This window comes from Apostichopus japonicus, chromosome 19 (genome assembly GCF_037975245.1).
Source record: "Apostichopus japonicus isolate 1M-3 chromosome 19, ASM3797524v1, whole genome shotgun sequence".
In the NCBI taxonomy this organism is placed as follows: domain Eukaryota; kingdom Metazoa; phylum Echinodermata; class Holothuroidea; order Aspidochirotida; family Stichopodidae; genus Apostichopus; species Apostichopus japonicus.
Genome location: NC_092579.1, coordinates 981,557 through 996,534, shown reverse-complemented (window position 1 = coordinate 996,534; position 14,978 = coordinate 981,557). Strand labels below are relative to the sequence as shown.

Below are 14,978 nucleotides of genomic sequence, written 5' to 3'. Positions count from 1 at the left end.
AGAGGTCAAAAGGTTTATTATTCAGCGGAGACAGTCCTTGCCACCTGTGAGGGTGAGACCATTGAGGAATTCGGACTTAAGAACAAGTGATAATAGTTATATCCAAGATGGATCACAACATGACATATTTACAAACCAAACAGTACGAGACCAGAGAATTGCCACATTTCCTGACCACATGGCCAGCCCGGTCATTGAGATGGCATATAGGACCTTGCAAACACATACCGAACCGCTGCTCAAGGGACGACCGTCTCGATCTGGCTGGAAACTGGCATTTTATGACGGAGTTCCCGACAAAAGGATCTACTCTGAGAAGGACAGGGAGACGAGGCGACATTCAAGAGAGGAAATTAAAGATTACCTTCTGGTGGAAGAAGCTAAACGGAGGCAGGAACTGAGGGAGATGGAGCAAGACTTGGAGGAGAATACGACGAACAGCGAGCGGTCAAAACAGATGGTGTTTCACCGTCAGATGAAAAATTATGAATTCAGTGAAACGGACAAACCATCCTTGAAGCTGTCTGACCAGAGCTCAGAAACACCTGCATCCTCATCATCCTTGGAGACAAGACCAGATGTTAGACAATACTGCAACATAACCCCTGCTCCATTCTCCAGCTTCTTGACCGATAAATTAGAAAAGTTGTCAAAACTTCCCGAATTACCCAAAACAGCCGAAATGCCTAAAAGAGCTGTCAAATTTCAGCTTAACAGAAAGCGATCGAAGTCCTTGGATGCTAGAATGTTTGTTCAATGATCTGCAACACGTTTTTAATTTACTTATTAACTTGACCACTTTTTATCATATTTTTGTTGCTATTCAGCAAGACACCAGCTGTTAGAATGACAAATCTTTTTACTGAATTGAGTAACCACGGTTCTCCGTATTTTGTTTGGTTGAGTGCACTGTGCAATGGTCTGTTATGTCATACATCAATGACACCACCTGTTTTGTGTTTTCCTTGGAAAACTCAATAATTTATATAACCTTGGAAGATAATTCAACTATGAGAAGAGATGTAATTTAAATTTGAGGGTAAGGTATGCTCTAGTGACTTCATTATAAAACTATAAACAGTGATTTCAATTGTAGTAGACTCCTAATTAGACCATTGAAAGATGAAAATAAAAACAAGGACCGTGTAATGTTGTCCATGTATGATAACACAAATTATTACACTGTGTAATAAAAAAACAAATAAAATAAAATTTCAGTCTTATATCTCACCAACAGATCAAGCTATAAATTTTAAGTTGGAGCAAAATGAACTGTGTTTCTTTTCACTTATTGTGTATTATACATATATTCAATATTAGACTTTGTTGTCTACTTAACAATGACAGGTTACACACAGGCCTACCTATACTGGAAGTTGCAATACAATGACAGGTTAGTACACACAGGCCTACCCATAGTGGAAGTTGCAATAACAATGACAGGTTACACACAGGCCTACCCATACTGGAAGTTGCAATAACAATGACAGGCTACACACAGGCCTACCCATACTGGAAGTTGCAATAATGAATATTCAACACCTTGATGCTGAGAGGTCCATGCATACAAGATGGCATGGTCATCCCTAACTAGCGCTAGCTAACAGCTGATATGACTGGTGCATGTCGTACCACAATTTCAGTATATTTCTTGCACACCAGCTTTACATTACATACCATATACAGGTCTAAAATTCACAATTCACAGCCACTTGCTGTTAAATGCCAATGCATAAAAGATCTACTTGCTAAACTCAAATCCCATTAGCAGTTTCCGTGAATTAATACAAGAGCAACATGTGTTGACTGGCAGAAAAATACAAGTGCCATTTTGTTCTACTGGCAAACTGTAAAACCCACTGGCATCTAGCCTGTAAATAATCTGAATTTCTAGGCCTGGTATAGTTATAAAAATAAGCATATTTTCCACAACGTGCCACTTTAGTTGTATCTTCACCCTAGTACCTACACAACACTTCAATTATCTAAGCACTTTCTTTGTTATATATCATTGCACTTTACGTCAACCTTCATATGTGGTTTGAGATCCTCTGAGGGAATCAAGTACAATTTACTTTCTGTCTAGATAAATCCCCATGTTGTCCAATTATGAAGAGGACTAGAGGAGCATTAAAGACTGAATCTATTGTCCTTCAGCCCAATCTATTCCTCTCCAAGAAGCTGACAGTTCTTAAAGGAAACTGTCATTTTCAAAGAGGTTCCGCTACAATAACATTCTTTAATCCTAAACTCAGACATGCCACCAGTAAATCTTCTTTCACCATAAATACTGACAAATTAATGGCACCGGGAGAAGAGTTGGATCATTGGAATTGTCTATTCTTGTCTGTGATTATGACATCACTACAATGTCTTTACAAATTTATACTTTACCAAAAAAGGTATCTGTTTTATTGAATTTTATCCACAAAGTTGCCAGTCTTTCCAGGAAGCTGTCACTTTTAAAGATGTACTCCAAGGTGATCTCATTCAATCCCAAACCTGATGTCATCAGTATTGCATTCTTTACTACAGAGACTGAGCATGCAATGGCACTGATAGAAGATTAAGATTAGGACATTGTTGTCTATTACTGTCAGTGCTGAGGAAGTCAATTCACTTTCTACACAAATAGTCACCAGAAAAGTAGTGTTTGACTTCTTTGTGTGTTTTTGATCCAATATAACAAATAACATGTTTGCACTGTCTGTCTAGACACAGTGCAACAGTTACACAAACATAAACCTCTGTCACATTACCCACAAAGCTAGAAACATCATCCGTAAACAATTTTGAGCAGCTGGAAATGTAAGTCTTACTTTAATTTAACCTTTTCAGGAAACAGCATTTGAATGACAAACAATTTTACTTAACATCGAGGAAAAGTATGATAATGACAGAGAGATGTTTTAGCTCAGTTCGAAAGCAACCTTATTTACTTGCCAGGTATTTTTGTTTCATCAATATGTAATGTAGACATACTCTCATTAGCAGCATTGGGTGGACAAATCCTCTACAGTACTCACCTGTCCATATCCTTCTTTGTGTGAGTACCTCAGAGTGACTGCATACTGACATATAGGGTCCATGTATACAGACAGTCTAGGCATACTCTCATTATCAGCATTGGGTGGACAAACCCTCTACAGGACTCACCTGTCCATATCCTTCTTTGTGTGAGTACCTCAGAGTGACTGCATACTGACATCTAGGGTCCATGTAAACAGACAGTCTAGGCATACTCTCATTATCAGCATTGTGTGGACAAACCCTCTACAGAACTCACCTGTCCATATCTTTATTTGTGTGAGTACCTCAGAGTGACTGCATACTGACATCTAGGGTCCATGTATACAGACAGTCTAGGCATACTCTCATTTTCAGCATTGGGTGGACAAACCCTCTACAGTACTCACCTGTCCATATCCTTCTTTGTGTGAGTACCTCAGAGTGACTGCATACTGACATCTAGGGTCCATGTATACAGACAGTCTAGGCATACTCTCATTATCAGCATTGGGTGGACAAACCCTCTACAGTACTCACCTGTCCATATCCTTCTTTGTGTGAGTACCTCAGAGTGACTGCATACTGACATCTAGGGTCCATGTATACAGACAGTCTAGGCATACTCTCATTATCAGCATTGTGTGGACAAACCCTCTACAGAACTCACCTGTCCATATCCTTCTTTGTGTGAGTACCTCAGAGTGACTGCATACTGACATCTAGGGTCCATGTATACAGACAGTCTAGGCATACTCTCATTATCAGCATTGGGTGGACAAACCCTTTACAGAACTCACCTGTCCATATCCTTCTTTGTGTGAGTACCTCAGAGTGACTGCATACTGACATCTAGGGTCCATGTATACAGACAGTCTAGGCATACTCTCATTATCAGCATTGGGTGGACAAACCCTCTACAGTACTCACCTGTCCATATCCTTCTTTGTGTGAGTACCTCAGAGTGACTGCATACTGACATCTAGGGTCCATGTATACAGACAGTCTAGGCATACTCTCATTATCAGCATTGTGTGGACAAACCCTCTACAGTACTCACCTGTCCATATCCTTCTTTGTGTGAGTACCTCAGAGTGACTGCATACTGACATCTAGGGTCCATGTATACAGACAGTCTAGGCATACTCTCATTATCAGCATTGGGTGGACAAACCCTCTGCAGTACTCACCTGTCCATATCCTTCTTTGTGTGAGTACCTCAGAGTGACTGCATACTGACATCTAGGGTCCATGTATACAGACAGTCTAGGCATACTCTCATTTTCAGCATTGGGTGGACAAACCCTCTACAGTACTCACCTGTCCATATCCTTCTTTGTGTGAGTACCTCAGAGTGACTGCATACTGACATCTAGGGTCCATGTATACAGACAGTCTAGGCATACTCTCATTATCAGCATTGGGTGGACAAACCCTCTGCAGTACTCACCTGTCCATATCCTTCTTTGTGTGAGTACCTCAGAGTGACTGCATACTGACATCTAGGGTCCATGTATACAGACAGTCTAGGCATACTCTCATTTTCAGCATTGGGTGGACAAACCCTCTACAGTACTCACCTGTCCATATCCTTCTTTGTGTGAGTACCTCAGAGTGACTGCATACTGACATCTAGGGTCCATGTATACAGACAGTCTAGGCATACTCTCATTATCAGCATTGGGTGGACAAATCCTCTACAGTACTCACCTGTCCATATCCTTCTTTGTGTGAATACCTCAGAGTGACTGCATACTGACATCTAGGGTCCATGTATACAGACAGTCTAGGCATACTCTCATTATCAGCATTGGGTGGACAAACCCTCTACAGAACTCACCTGTCCATATCCTTCTTTGTGTGAGTACCTCAGAGTGACTGCATACTGACATCTAGGGTCCATGAATACAGACAATCTAGGCATACTCTCATTATCAGCATTGGGTGGACAAACCCTTTACAGAACTCACCTGTCCATATCCTTCTTTGTGTGAGTACCTCAGAGTGACTGCATACTGACATCTAGGGTCCATGTATACAGACAGTCTAGGCATACTCTCATTATCAGCATTGGGTGGACAAACCCTCTACAGAACTCACCTGTCCATATCCTTCTTTGTGTGAGTACCTCAGAGTGACTGCATACTGACATCTAGGGTCCATGTATACAGACAGTCTAGGCATACTCTCATTATCAGCATTGGGTGGACAAACCCTCTACAGTACTCACCTGTCCATATCCTTCTTTGTGTGAGTACCTCAGAGTGACTGCATACTGACATCTAGGGTCCATGTATACAGACAGTCTAGGCATACTCTTATTATCAGCATTGGGTGGACGACCACTCTGTAGTTTCAAGGAGAGGGAGTTTGTGTCCTTTACGGCTGCAACTGAGAATGTATCCTCTTCTTTCCAAGGAACTTCAAAGCGTAACGTAGAGTTGATTTCTGCAGAAGTGAAAGCAGCTGCAACAGTTCAGCTATATGTGTGCAGTTAAGCAGAACATGGCTAAACCAAACTTTATGGAAAGACTATTTCAACATTCTCTCAAGGCAATGTATACCATGGAAATAATTCTTCCCAAACTGCCAGAGAATTACTCAAAGTAGTTCTCATTTTTAGATCAGAATTATTATCATATCTAGCTATATTGAGGGTTATAAAATAGTCCTTTAAGATCACAAAAACGCATTTGAAGCAAAAATATGGATGAAGAGGGAGGAATATAAATAGAAAGAGGGGTGGGGTGGGGGAGGTGGGGGGGGGAATGAGAAGTTTAAAAGCATTACAAAATGTACTCATATCTCCAGTGTAGTAGGTCTGAACAGCTAACATAAAGGGAATTGATCAAAGTAGCCTTTTGCATTTCTTGCAGATTTTACACAACCTTTGAAGTTTTACTCAAGATAAGATTGTAACAGATCAAACTGTCTTCCAGTCATTACCTTAAATTGGTCATGTGATCAAGAATAATGCTAAAGCTTACCATGACATTCTATCGACAGTAAGAAGCAGTGACTAGTCAATTGAATTGCGTTAGGTGAGAAAACTGTACAATCCAAATTTTACTGCAAAAAAATGATGGATGTAACCTTTCACTACAATGTGGTCAAAATTTTGCAAATCTACAGATAAAACATGCTATTTTGAAATTTGTGTTAATAATAACATGCAATTAACCAATGAGAGAATACTAACTTGCTGTAACATCTGAGGGGCACATTACATGAACCAGTTCTGCTACATAGGCTGTGGAAACTGATGTGAATCCTTCCAGGACCATACTGACGTAACTTTTACCGGTCACATTCATTACTGTTTGAGGTTCTGCAGGAAGGAAAAGTATAAGAGTTAACCCCAGATGAAATATAATATAACTTCATAATATTTAACGTGGAATAAGGGAACGGTGGGTGGCTAGTGATCACAATGCAGGGAGAGTTTGGCAAAGACCATGATTTGTTTCCTAGTTATTTTAAGAACTGTCAAAATCTTTCTGCCGTGAAATATCAGATTAATATATAATACAAATGTTACAGTGTACAGTACTATTCTGAGGTAACCTAATATTTGTGCTGCCTGGAATGCAATAATCACAATTATCATGCTAATTGACTATTGTCTAGGATTGTAATGATCTCAGTCATTGTGATAAACTGTTTATCTGAGAGAGTGTTCCTTGTAATGGACTCAGTGAAGTCTATAACTATCTCTGCATAAGTCAGAATTCCTCTGTTTGGTCCTGACAGTCATTCAAGTTATTACAATTCACCTAGTCACAAAAGAAATTCAATATTTGAAACTTCTAAAAGTAGGGTGTATTTGGTAAAAGAAAATAATGACAAAACCAGACAAAAAATAAATAGCGGCATATGACATAATGTACTGTGGAAAAATTCACACTCAGTATTAACGACTCTCAAGTTTATTACAAAACTTTATAATAAAATCCTCAATATGCTAGAGAATGACTTCCTTACGTAATGAGAAAAATGGTGGTAATGTAACCACAGCGTTTCCATCTTCATAATCGTACATCTCTGCATTAATCACACCCTATAAAAATAAACAAAAAAGAGACAATATAAAGATAAACAAAATAGAAACAACATAAAGATTTTCTCCTTAAAAATAAAATCATCATATGAACATTTTCACCATATCCCTGGATATCTTCTTTGAAATCATAAAAAGCTTTCTAACAGTTAGAGAGACATACTATATCAGTAAAACTGTAAAAACCTTTTCTTTACAAACATTTAAATGTATAGTCCTCATTAATTTCTCGATTATACAAGCGCAGTGAGGTAAACATCGTGACAAACCATCGAGAACAGAATTGAAAAACGAAAGGAAAAGATGGTAGAACTCACCCCTATGCCACTTAAAACTCTCACCACCACAAATTTGTGACCTTCCAGTTCCTCTGGACTCAGATGGATTTCACGAACGGATGCCTTAAGGGGTGGCACCACACGACCCCTCTTTGTTATGTCAATTCCTTCCTCGCAGGTTGTCGTTGTGGCTTTTGTGCATAAGAAGATCCATCTAGCTGCGGGAATTTTAGTGGTAGCTACAAATCCGTGGTTGGACGATGGGATGGGAAAGAGATAATAAGTGATCTTGTCCTTGTTAAATGCTGCTATATGGAGTCTGGAATCAGTGGCTATCTTGAAAGTCAAGTTTTGTTTATCTGTTGAAGAATAATATCAAATATGAAATAATTACTGGGAGATGAAAACATCCCCTAATAGCTTCTATACTGTGTCTATGAAGGTATGACGATGAACCATTCACTGATCCATTCCAATAAACACACAAAAAAGGACCTTATTCTTATAAACAACAGAAAGAACACAGAAACAACAGAAAGAACACAGAAAGAAGGACCTTACTTTGTCAAGTTACAGACTGCCACTTCACACAGTGAGTACTAACGACTCATTTACAGGTAGTGAGTACTAACCACGAATTTACAGGTAGTGAGTACTAACCAAGCATTTACAAGTAGTGAGTACTAACCACGCATTTACAGGTAGTGAGTACTAACCACGCATTTACAAGTAGTGAGTACTAGCCACGCATTTACAGGTAGTGAGTACTAACCACGCATTTACAGGTAGTGAGTACTAACCACGAATTTACATGTAGTGAGTACTAACCATGCATTTACAAGTAGTGAGTACTAACCACGCATTTACAGGTAGTGAGTACTAACCACGCATTTACAGGTAGTGAGTACTAACCACGAATTTACAGGTAGTGAGTACTAACCACGCATTTACAAGTAGTGAGTACTAACCACGCATATACAAGTAGTGAGTACTAACCACGCATATACAAGTACGTCCTTTCTATACATGAGGCTAAAGATCTGCTCAGCAATAAATACATGACTTCAAAACTAAACTTCAATATCCCAAACATTTCAAAGACATATCAAACGGGCAAAGGAATGTATACAGGCCCTCTTGCTTGATTTATGTCAAGTGTGAAGTAGTATAGATGATTGATTAATGGATTATTTCAATGACTGGTGCTGTACACTCTTCAAACGGGCAAGGAATGTATACAGGCCCTCTTGCTTGATTTATGTCAAGTGTGAAGTGGAATAGATACTAGATTTCTGATTGATTGATGGATAATTTCAATGATTGGTGCTGTTCACTCTTCCAACAAAAACCTTCATGGTTGTTTGTGTTTATAAGAAAGTATGAATTCCATTAATGTCCACCTCTGAATGAAGAGATACTACATCACTTCTGATTTCTTAATGCAAACCAGAATACAAACCAGAAAGCCTGTTCGCCTTGTGATTCCTTGCCATACAATTTACTCAAAATTCCAAATAACTATCTGACTAATGTAGAGCAAGCCAGTTAAATGTGTCCAAGAATTAGGTGGGAACCAGAATAGATATGAGATTTTCAGCTCTTATTTGTAGCACTCCTTTGTGGGCATCAATCATTTCATTCACTGGTAAGGATTTTACATTACAGAAGTTTTATTCCACAATATTTCGATATCCCAGAAACAATAGTCTTCCTATGTGAAAACTTGACACATAGATGTATGAATAATAGGACATTTTCTTTTACCAATTTTGAGGGTTTTTTTTAATAGCACATCAGCTCTGCCACCTTGCAACCATCCCTTAATAATTGTTATTAATGAATGAGAGGTCTACAAGACACTGTTTATACACTGTGAATTATTTGCACAACTTACTGCCAAAGCAAAAGTCATCTAGTATAAATCAAAGAGAAAAGGGCCAATATGAGACGATTTGAGATATAACCTATTGATCCCTTGAGCCAATTCCCACCCCCACGCCCCTCCCCAACTTTTGAGATAACCTGTTAATCCGGCCTTGAAGCCCAGAGGCTTGAAAATAATTGGGTGACAACCTATTCCTTGATAACTGTATGTTGTGTTGAAGACCTATAAAGCCCCTTCACAAAACTAAACTGAACTGAATTTGACCAAACTATCTTCACCAAAGAAAATCATAGCATTGGAGCATTCACAGGTTAATTGTTGCTTTAATTTTGAAGTTATCATGTTTAAAAGGTTTTCAGATTTTGATTTAATTGTTGACCTCACTTGGCCTCTACCAATTTCTATAGGGTTCTTACATTCACCACGCTGGAGCTACATACTAAGTATGAAGTACAGTACTTCTTGAGTTACCGTGTTTACAAGATTTTCAGATTTTGACTATAAATGTTGACCGCAAATGACATTTGACCTCCACAAATTTAAATACTGTAGGGTTCTTCTATCAATATGAGACATCAACTGGCCAGGCATGAGATTCATCAAAGCTTCTCTTCTTGAGATATCATGTTTACAATGTTTCCACAGTTTGACCTCTGGTGACCTAGTATGACCTTTGATCCCAGCCCAAAACAATAGCAGCCGAGAACTAACTATGTTTTATGTACATGCCAAAGTTTGATGTCCATCCAACTTTCTAATGTTGAGTTATCATGTTTACTAGGTTTCCCAGTTTGAACTTTGGTGACCTAGTGTGACCTTCCATCCCAGCTACAAACAATAGCAGCCGAGAACTCAATGTGGTGCATTAACATACAAGGTTTGAAGTCCATCCATCTTTAGGATATTGAGTTATCTTTACAAGCCAAGGCGTCACATACATACATAGATACCCACACCCACACACACAAGGAATAAAAACAAAACAAAAAATCAGTGAAAGATTATTGACGAGAAAAAATTAACAATAATAAAGTCAATATTTGAATTGTAGAAATGCTACAAGACTACTTATTTCTACTGTAATAGGTCAAAAAATACGAAAAACAAACAGGAAAACGCAAGGATGAGAAAAAAATAAAGAAATAATTATAACTAGAGAAGTTAATGGTACCTTCCACATAAAGGATTTATTATAACCTTAGAAGTTAATGGTAACTTCCACATAAAGCAATAAACATAACCTTAAGAAGGTAATGGTATTTTCCATATAAAGCAATAATTATAACCTGAAAAGTTAATGGTACCTTCTATATAATGGATTAATTATAACCTTAGAAGTTAATGGTATCTTCCACATAAACCAATATGAATTATAACCTAAGAAGTTAATGGTATCTTCCGCATAAAACCAATATAAATTAAAACCTGAGAAGTTAATGGTATCTTCCACATGTCCTTGATAGACCTTGCTGCCAGAGTGGTCTGTAAAGTGATATCTGAAGACCTTCATCCTGTGTTCAGCATCCTCTGATATCTAAAACAATAAATAGATAAAATTGAGCAATTTATTTGAAGACCGGCCAAAGGTTGTATGCATGAAGAAGGGCCGATTGAAAACATCTCCAGTTAGGAGATATGAGAGAAACAGAAAAATTAAAAATGTCACTCACATTATTGAACATGACAATCATGATAGAGTGAATGCCATTACTATTTAGAAGAGAATCAGCTGAATTAAACACAAAAGTCTCAATATAACTTGCATGAGATACGGACATGTCCATCACACACTTGAAAGATGGATCCCATTTAATGCATCACAAATAAGAAGTCTAATCTGTCTGCATGAAGTACAACAAAATATGTCAAATTAATGCATTACTATACTAAGGAGACCTACGTATGCATATAGAAGGATCACAATGAAACATCAGGGACACATATTACCTGTGAAGAAATATTTGGTACAACCATGTTAGAAAATGTTCCATATTTTTAGAATTCAGAAACTGTATTAGCAAAGCACTAACCAGGCTGGTCTTGGGATCAATCATGTCAAACAGCGCCCTCTTTGTAGCTAAAACCAATTCTTTGCACCTGGTAAAGAATGATAAAAAGTAAAAAGATTTATTCCAGAAGGAGAAGAGCAGAGAGTTAAATACAGGACTCATACCATCTTTTAGTTTATAGATGGAGATAGATTGAGTTAAATACAGGACTCATACCATCTTTTAGTTTATAGATGGAGATAGATTGAGTTAAATACAGGATTCATACCATCTTTAACTTTATAGTTGGAGATAGATTGAGTTAAATACAGGACTCATACCATCTTTAACTTTATAGTTGGAGATAGATTGAGTTAAATACAGGACTCATACCATCTTTAACTTTATAGTTGCAGAAAGATTGAGTTAAATACAGGACTCATACCATCTTTAACTTTATAGTTGGAGATACATTATTCTGTCATGTATGAATCCAGAAACCATCCTTTTTATATCTGCTCATACGTTACTGTGTACACAGCAATTGGCATAAATTTTGAACTCATATATGCGCTACCTTCATGGTTGTCTCTAAAATGACAAAGCATAGCTAATTACAATATTGGAAAATAAAGGCAAATTTAAGAAGGTGCTGTAACCCAGTTTTTTTTTGTTTTTTTCTTTCTCTTGGAAAGAAATAATTTCACTTTGAAATTATGACTTAGTTGTGGATACAGAAGTATTCATATGAAACTGAAATAAGATTAATGGTTTGTATCTGCATTCAGTCCTCATCTAGAGGTGAGATTTCAAACCTCTCGAAGGAATTCTGAGCAAGAGTAATTGAGTACGGGGGAGAAGAGGACCGTATGTTGGGTACACTCATGCCTACCCTCTCGTGTGATCAGAGTTGAATGATGTTCAAATTTTTCAAAGATATCATACTTTGCTATCAGAGTTTCTACTAAAGCAGAGTTGTTATTTATTTCAGGTCAGTTGAGTTCATTGCCTGTAATTTTCCTGACTCGAGCCATGAACTCCAGCCTATTTATTACCTTAACTTCACAAACTTCTTCCAGTCACTCTTGAATATAATTGTCTCCATTCATGACTAGTAGCATCCCTGCTAATAAAATTGCTAATGATATCACAGAACTGCTCCTGAAATTGCTAACCACCATGCAATAAAACCAAGTAAAGAAACCTCTCTATATTAAACACAAGTACATGAACCATTATAATGTTCCTCTTGTGATAGGCATATTAAGTTTGCTTTGTAAGGTACTTACCAGACAATACATTGGTGATCAGCAGCTAACCAAACATGAGGCACAGACATACTCTGTTAAAATAGAAAATACGATGAAATGAGTCATATTGTACCTCCATATTGAGGTATTAGAGAAAATACTTAACAATGAAAATTGTACAGAGATATACACACAAAATAAATTATATGAAATATTCAAAAACATACTTCAATGTGATGTCATGTTTGAGATGTTTTAAACCATTTAATTTCCTACTGTCATACATGCTCAGAAAGCATATCAAACCACAAAACTACTACTATTTTGAAAGAATCTGTCGGGCCGAGGTGCTTTTGGAAAAAAAAGGAAGCAAATTAGATAGTGTCAATCATTTTGGCAAAGCAGTCCAAAGGCAGATCCTGCAAGAAAGAAAGTTTCAACTCTATAAACACTATAATAAGGACAGAGCAATATACAGTAACTTATGCCATGCCCTTCATAAGACCGACTTATATCATTAACTACAAAATGTAGTCATGGAAACAATGAAACATTCACCAGAAAGTCACATTCCAACAGAAACAAAACAATGCCTGTTAGCCTTCTAACATTTATTTTATATTAAAGCAGATTCAGCTCTTTCAGAAAATTTGTGAAGTAACTGTAGAACAACAACAACATTTAGTAGAATAATATTTTAAAGATTCAATATCCATATGCAAAACATGATAGAAAATATTAGCCAGCAAATATGAATTATGAAAATCACATTTTGTTTAGCTTTCAAATTGTTATATTTGAGGTAATTATAAGTAACTTACCACAGATGAGATACGACGAGATGGTAAGACAATCCCATTCAGGTCTGTGGCAGCGGACTTCACCATGATGTCCCGATGACCTCCACCGACCGACAGCAACGTCACATGATTCAAAGCCTCTTGATTTGCCTTCCAGTACTACAGAAGAGTAGGGAAAAATGTTATTTGCTTTACAACAGTTCTAACACCCGGAATAACTATGTAATGATACTATCTTTAGATGGACATTGTGAAGAACAAACGCAAATAATCACAAAGTTATTTGATATTTAACATGTTTGGCTCTACAAAGGTTAGAGAGCACTCGTGACAATTGTACCACTTTGTCTCCTGCCCGCCCCCCACCCCCTCCCCCCAGTTACCAGCCCATAGCCAAACAGCTGACATAATAGGGCTTGACAAGAGGCTGCCATTTTGTACCAAGCCAGGTGCGCAGACAATGAAAGATAAATGTAATAGACACTTAATCATTCAGATAGCATTGTTTATACAGACTTGTTAACTGTAGATACTATTAACATAGCAAGTAACAAATGTGTGCCAGATTTTATGATGCCCCTATACCAAATTCCAACTAACATCAATGTAACAATATAGAATCCAGTGTCTGTTCTTGACTGAACTGCGAGCTACCTTTGGGGTAAACTGAAACAATGTATAATAATAATATTCTCTTATGGAACTCAATACTACATTGATACCAATAATGAACTATCAACTGTATTTATAAAGAACAAGTAAGTTTTGAATGATTTATCAATTTTCTAGATGTACAGTCAGGGCAGTAAACGATACGACCATGTTCCATTATGGTATTTTGGCCTGGAAGACCATCTCAGATTGGAAAACCGTGGATTTCCCCCTGGATGACAGACCTACCTTATTTTGGCCGGGAAGGGATTTACCTCACAACCTCCTAAACACTAGGTCTCTTTTAAACTCAACCATAGCACTAAATCCTACATCCGCTGTTCTGCAAGCTATTTTGTGCCCGAACAAAGACTGTGTCTAACAAAATGGCCCCATCCACTATGGTTTAAATAATAATTACATCAGTATACTCCAATAGTACATCGTAACAGGATGCATGGCACTGAAACAAGTTACTAATTAGCTTAATAGCTTTCGTTGCCTTCAAGAATTATCTAGAGACATCCACTATTATGTACCCAAATGCTGGATTTCAAACTACATATAAACTGGTCCCTTTCTGTATCATTATGAATTTGTAATTCCTTACCTAATGGAAATTTCTTTTTAATTTTTATTGCATCATCATGTATATTCCCTCCTATTAATTTGACCTTTATTATAAGAACAACTTAGTGATGACATTCACTGTTCTGTTTCAACATTTATAAATTCAGAGCAACGAGACACAAATAATGTACTAGTTTTACAGTACCTAGCACTTCCTTGTTTTAATTCTGTTATGCATGGAACATTGCTTGTAGGAATCTGTACCAGCTTAAACGTAGAAAGCATAGTCTGTATGGATTTATGGATTTAACTTGAAACAAGCTAACTATTAACCGGTCATCTGAGCTGTGTTTCTAGATAATGATTGATTGTTTTCAACTATGAATAGTAACCATGTCATAACAAGGCACAAAGCTACCAGAGAAAATGAAAGAAAGTTACTTAGTAAATTATAAACAAGCTCTGATGGATAAGCCCAAAGGTTCATTTCAGG

The 14,978-nt window shown here is 37.4% G+C and overlaps 1 protein-coding gene across 1 annotated transcript in view; it reads right to left on the bottom strand.

Annotated features, from left to right (window-relative positions):
* LOC139959709 (GPI inositol-deacylase-like) overlaps positions 1–14,978 on the bottom strand; it is a 42,340-nt gene that overhangs the window by 14,959 nt on the left and 12,403 nt on the right. Inside the window, exons 7-15 of the mRNA XM_071957525.1 lie at positions 13,286–13,423; positions 12,504–12,556; positions 11,257–11,323; positions 10,652–10,760; positions 7,381–7,700; positions 6,988–7,063; positions 6,206–6,334; positions 5,228–5,454; positions 3,027–3,143 (exon numbers count right to left, since the gene is read on the bottom strand). Coding sequence (XP_071813626.1) covers positions 3,027–3,143; positions 5,228–5,454; positions 6,206–6,334; positions 6,988–7,063; positions 7,381–7,700; positions 10,652–10,760; positions 11,257–11,323; positions 12,504–12,556; positions 13,286–13,423 — 1,236 coding nt within the window. The remainder of the gene's footprint in view (positions 1–3,026; positions 3,144–5,227; positions 5,455–6,205; positions 6,335–6,987; positions 7,064–7,380; positions 7,701–10,651; positions 10,761–11,256; positions 11,324–12,503; positions 12,557–13,285; positions 13,424–14,978) is intronic.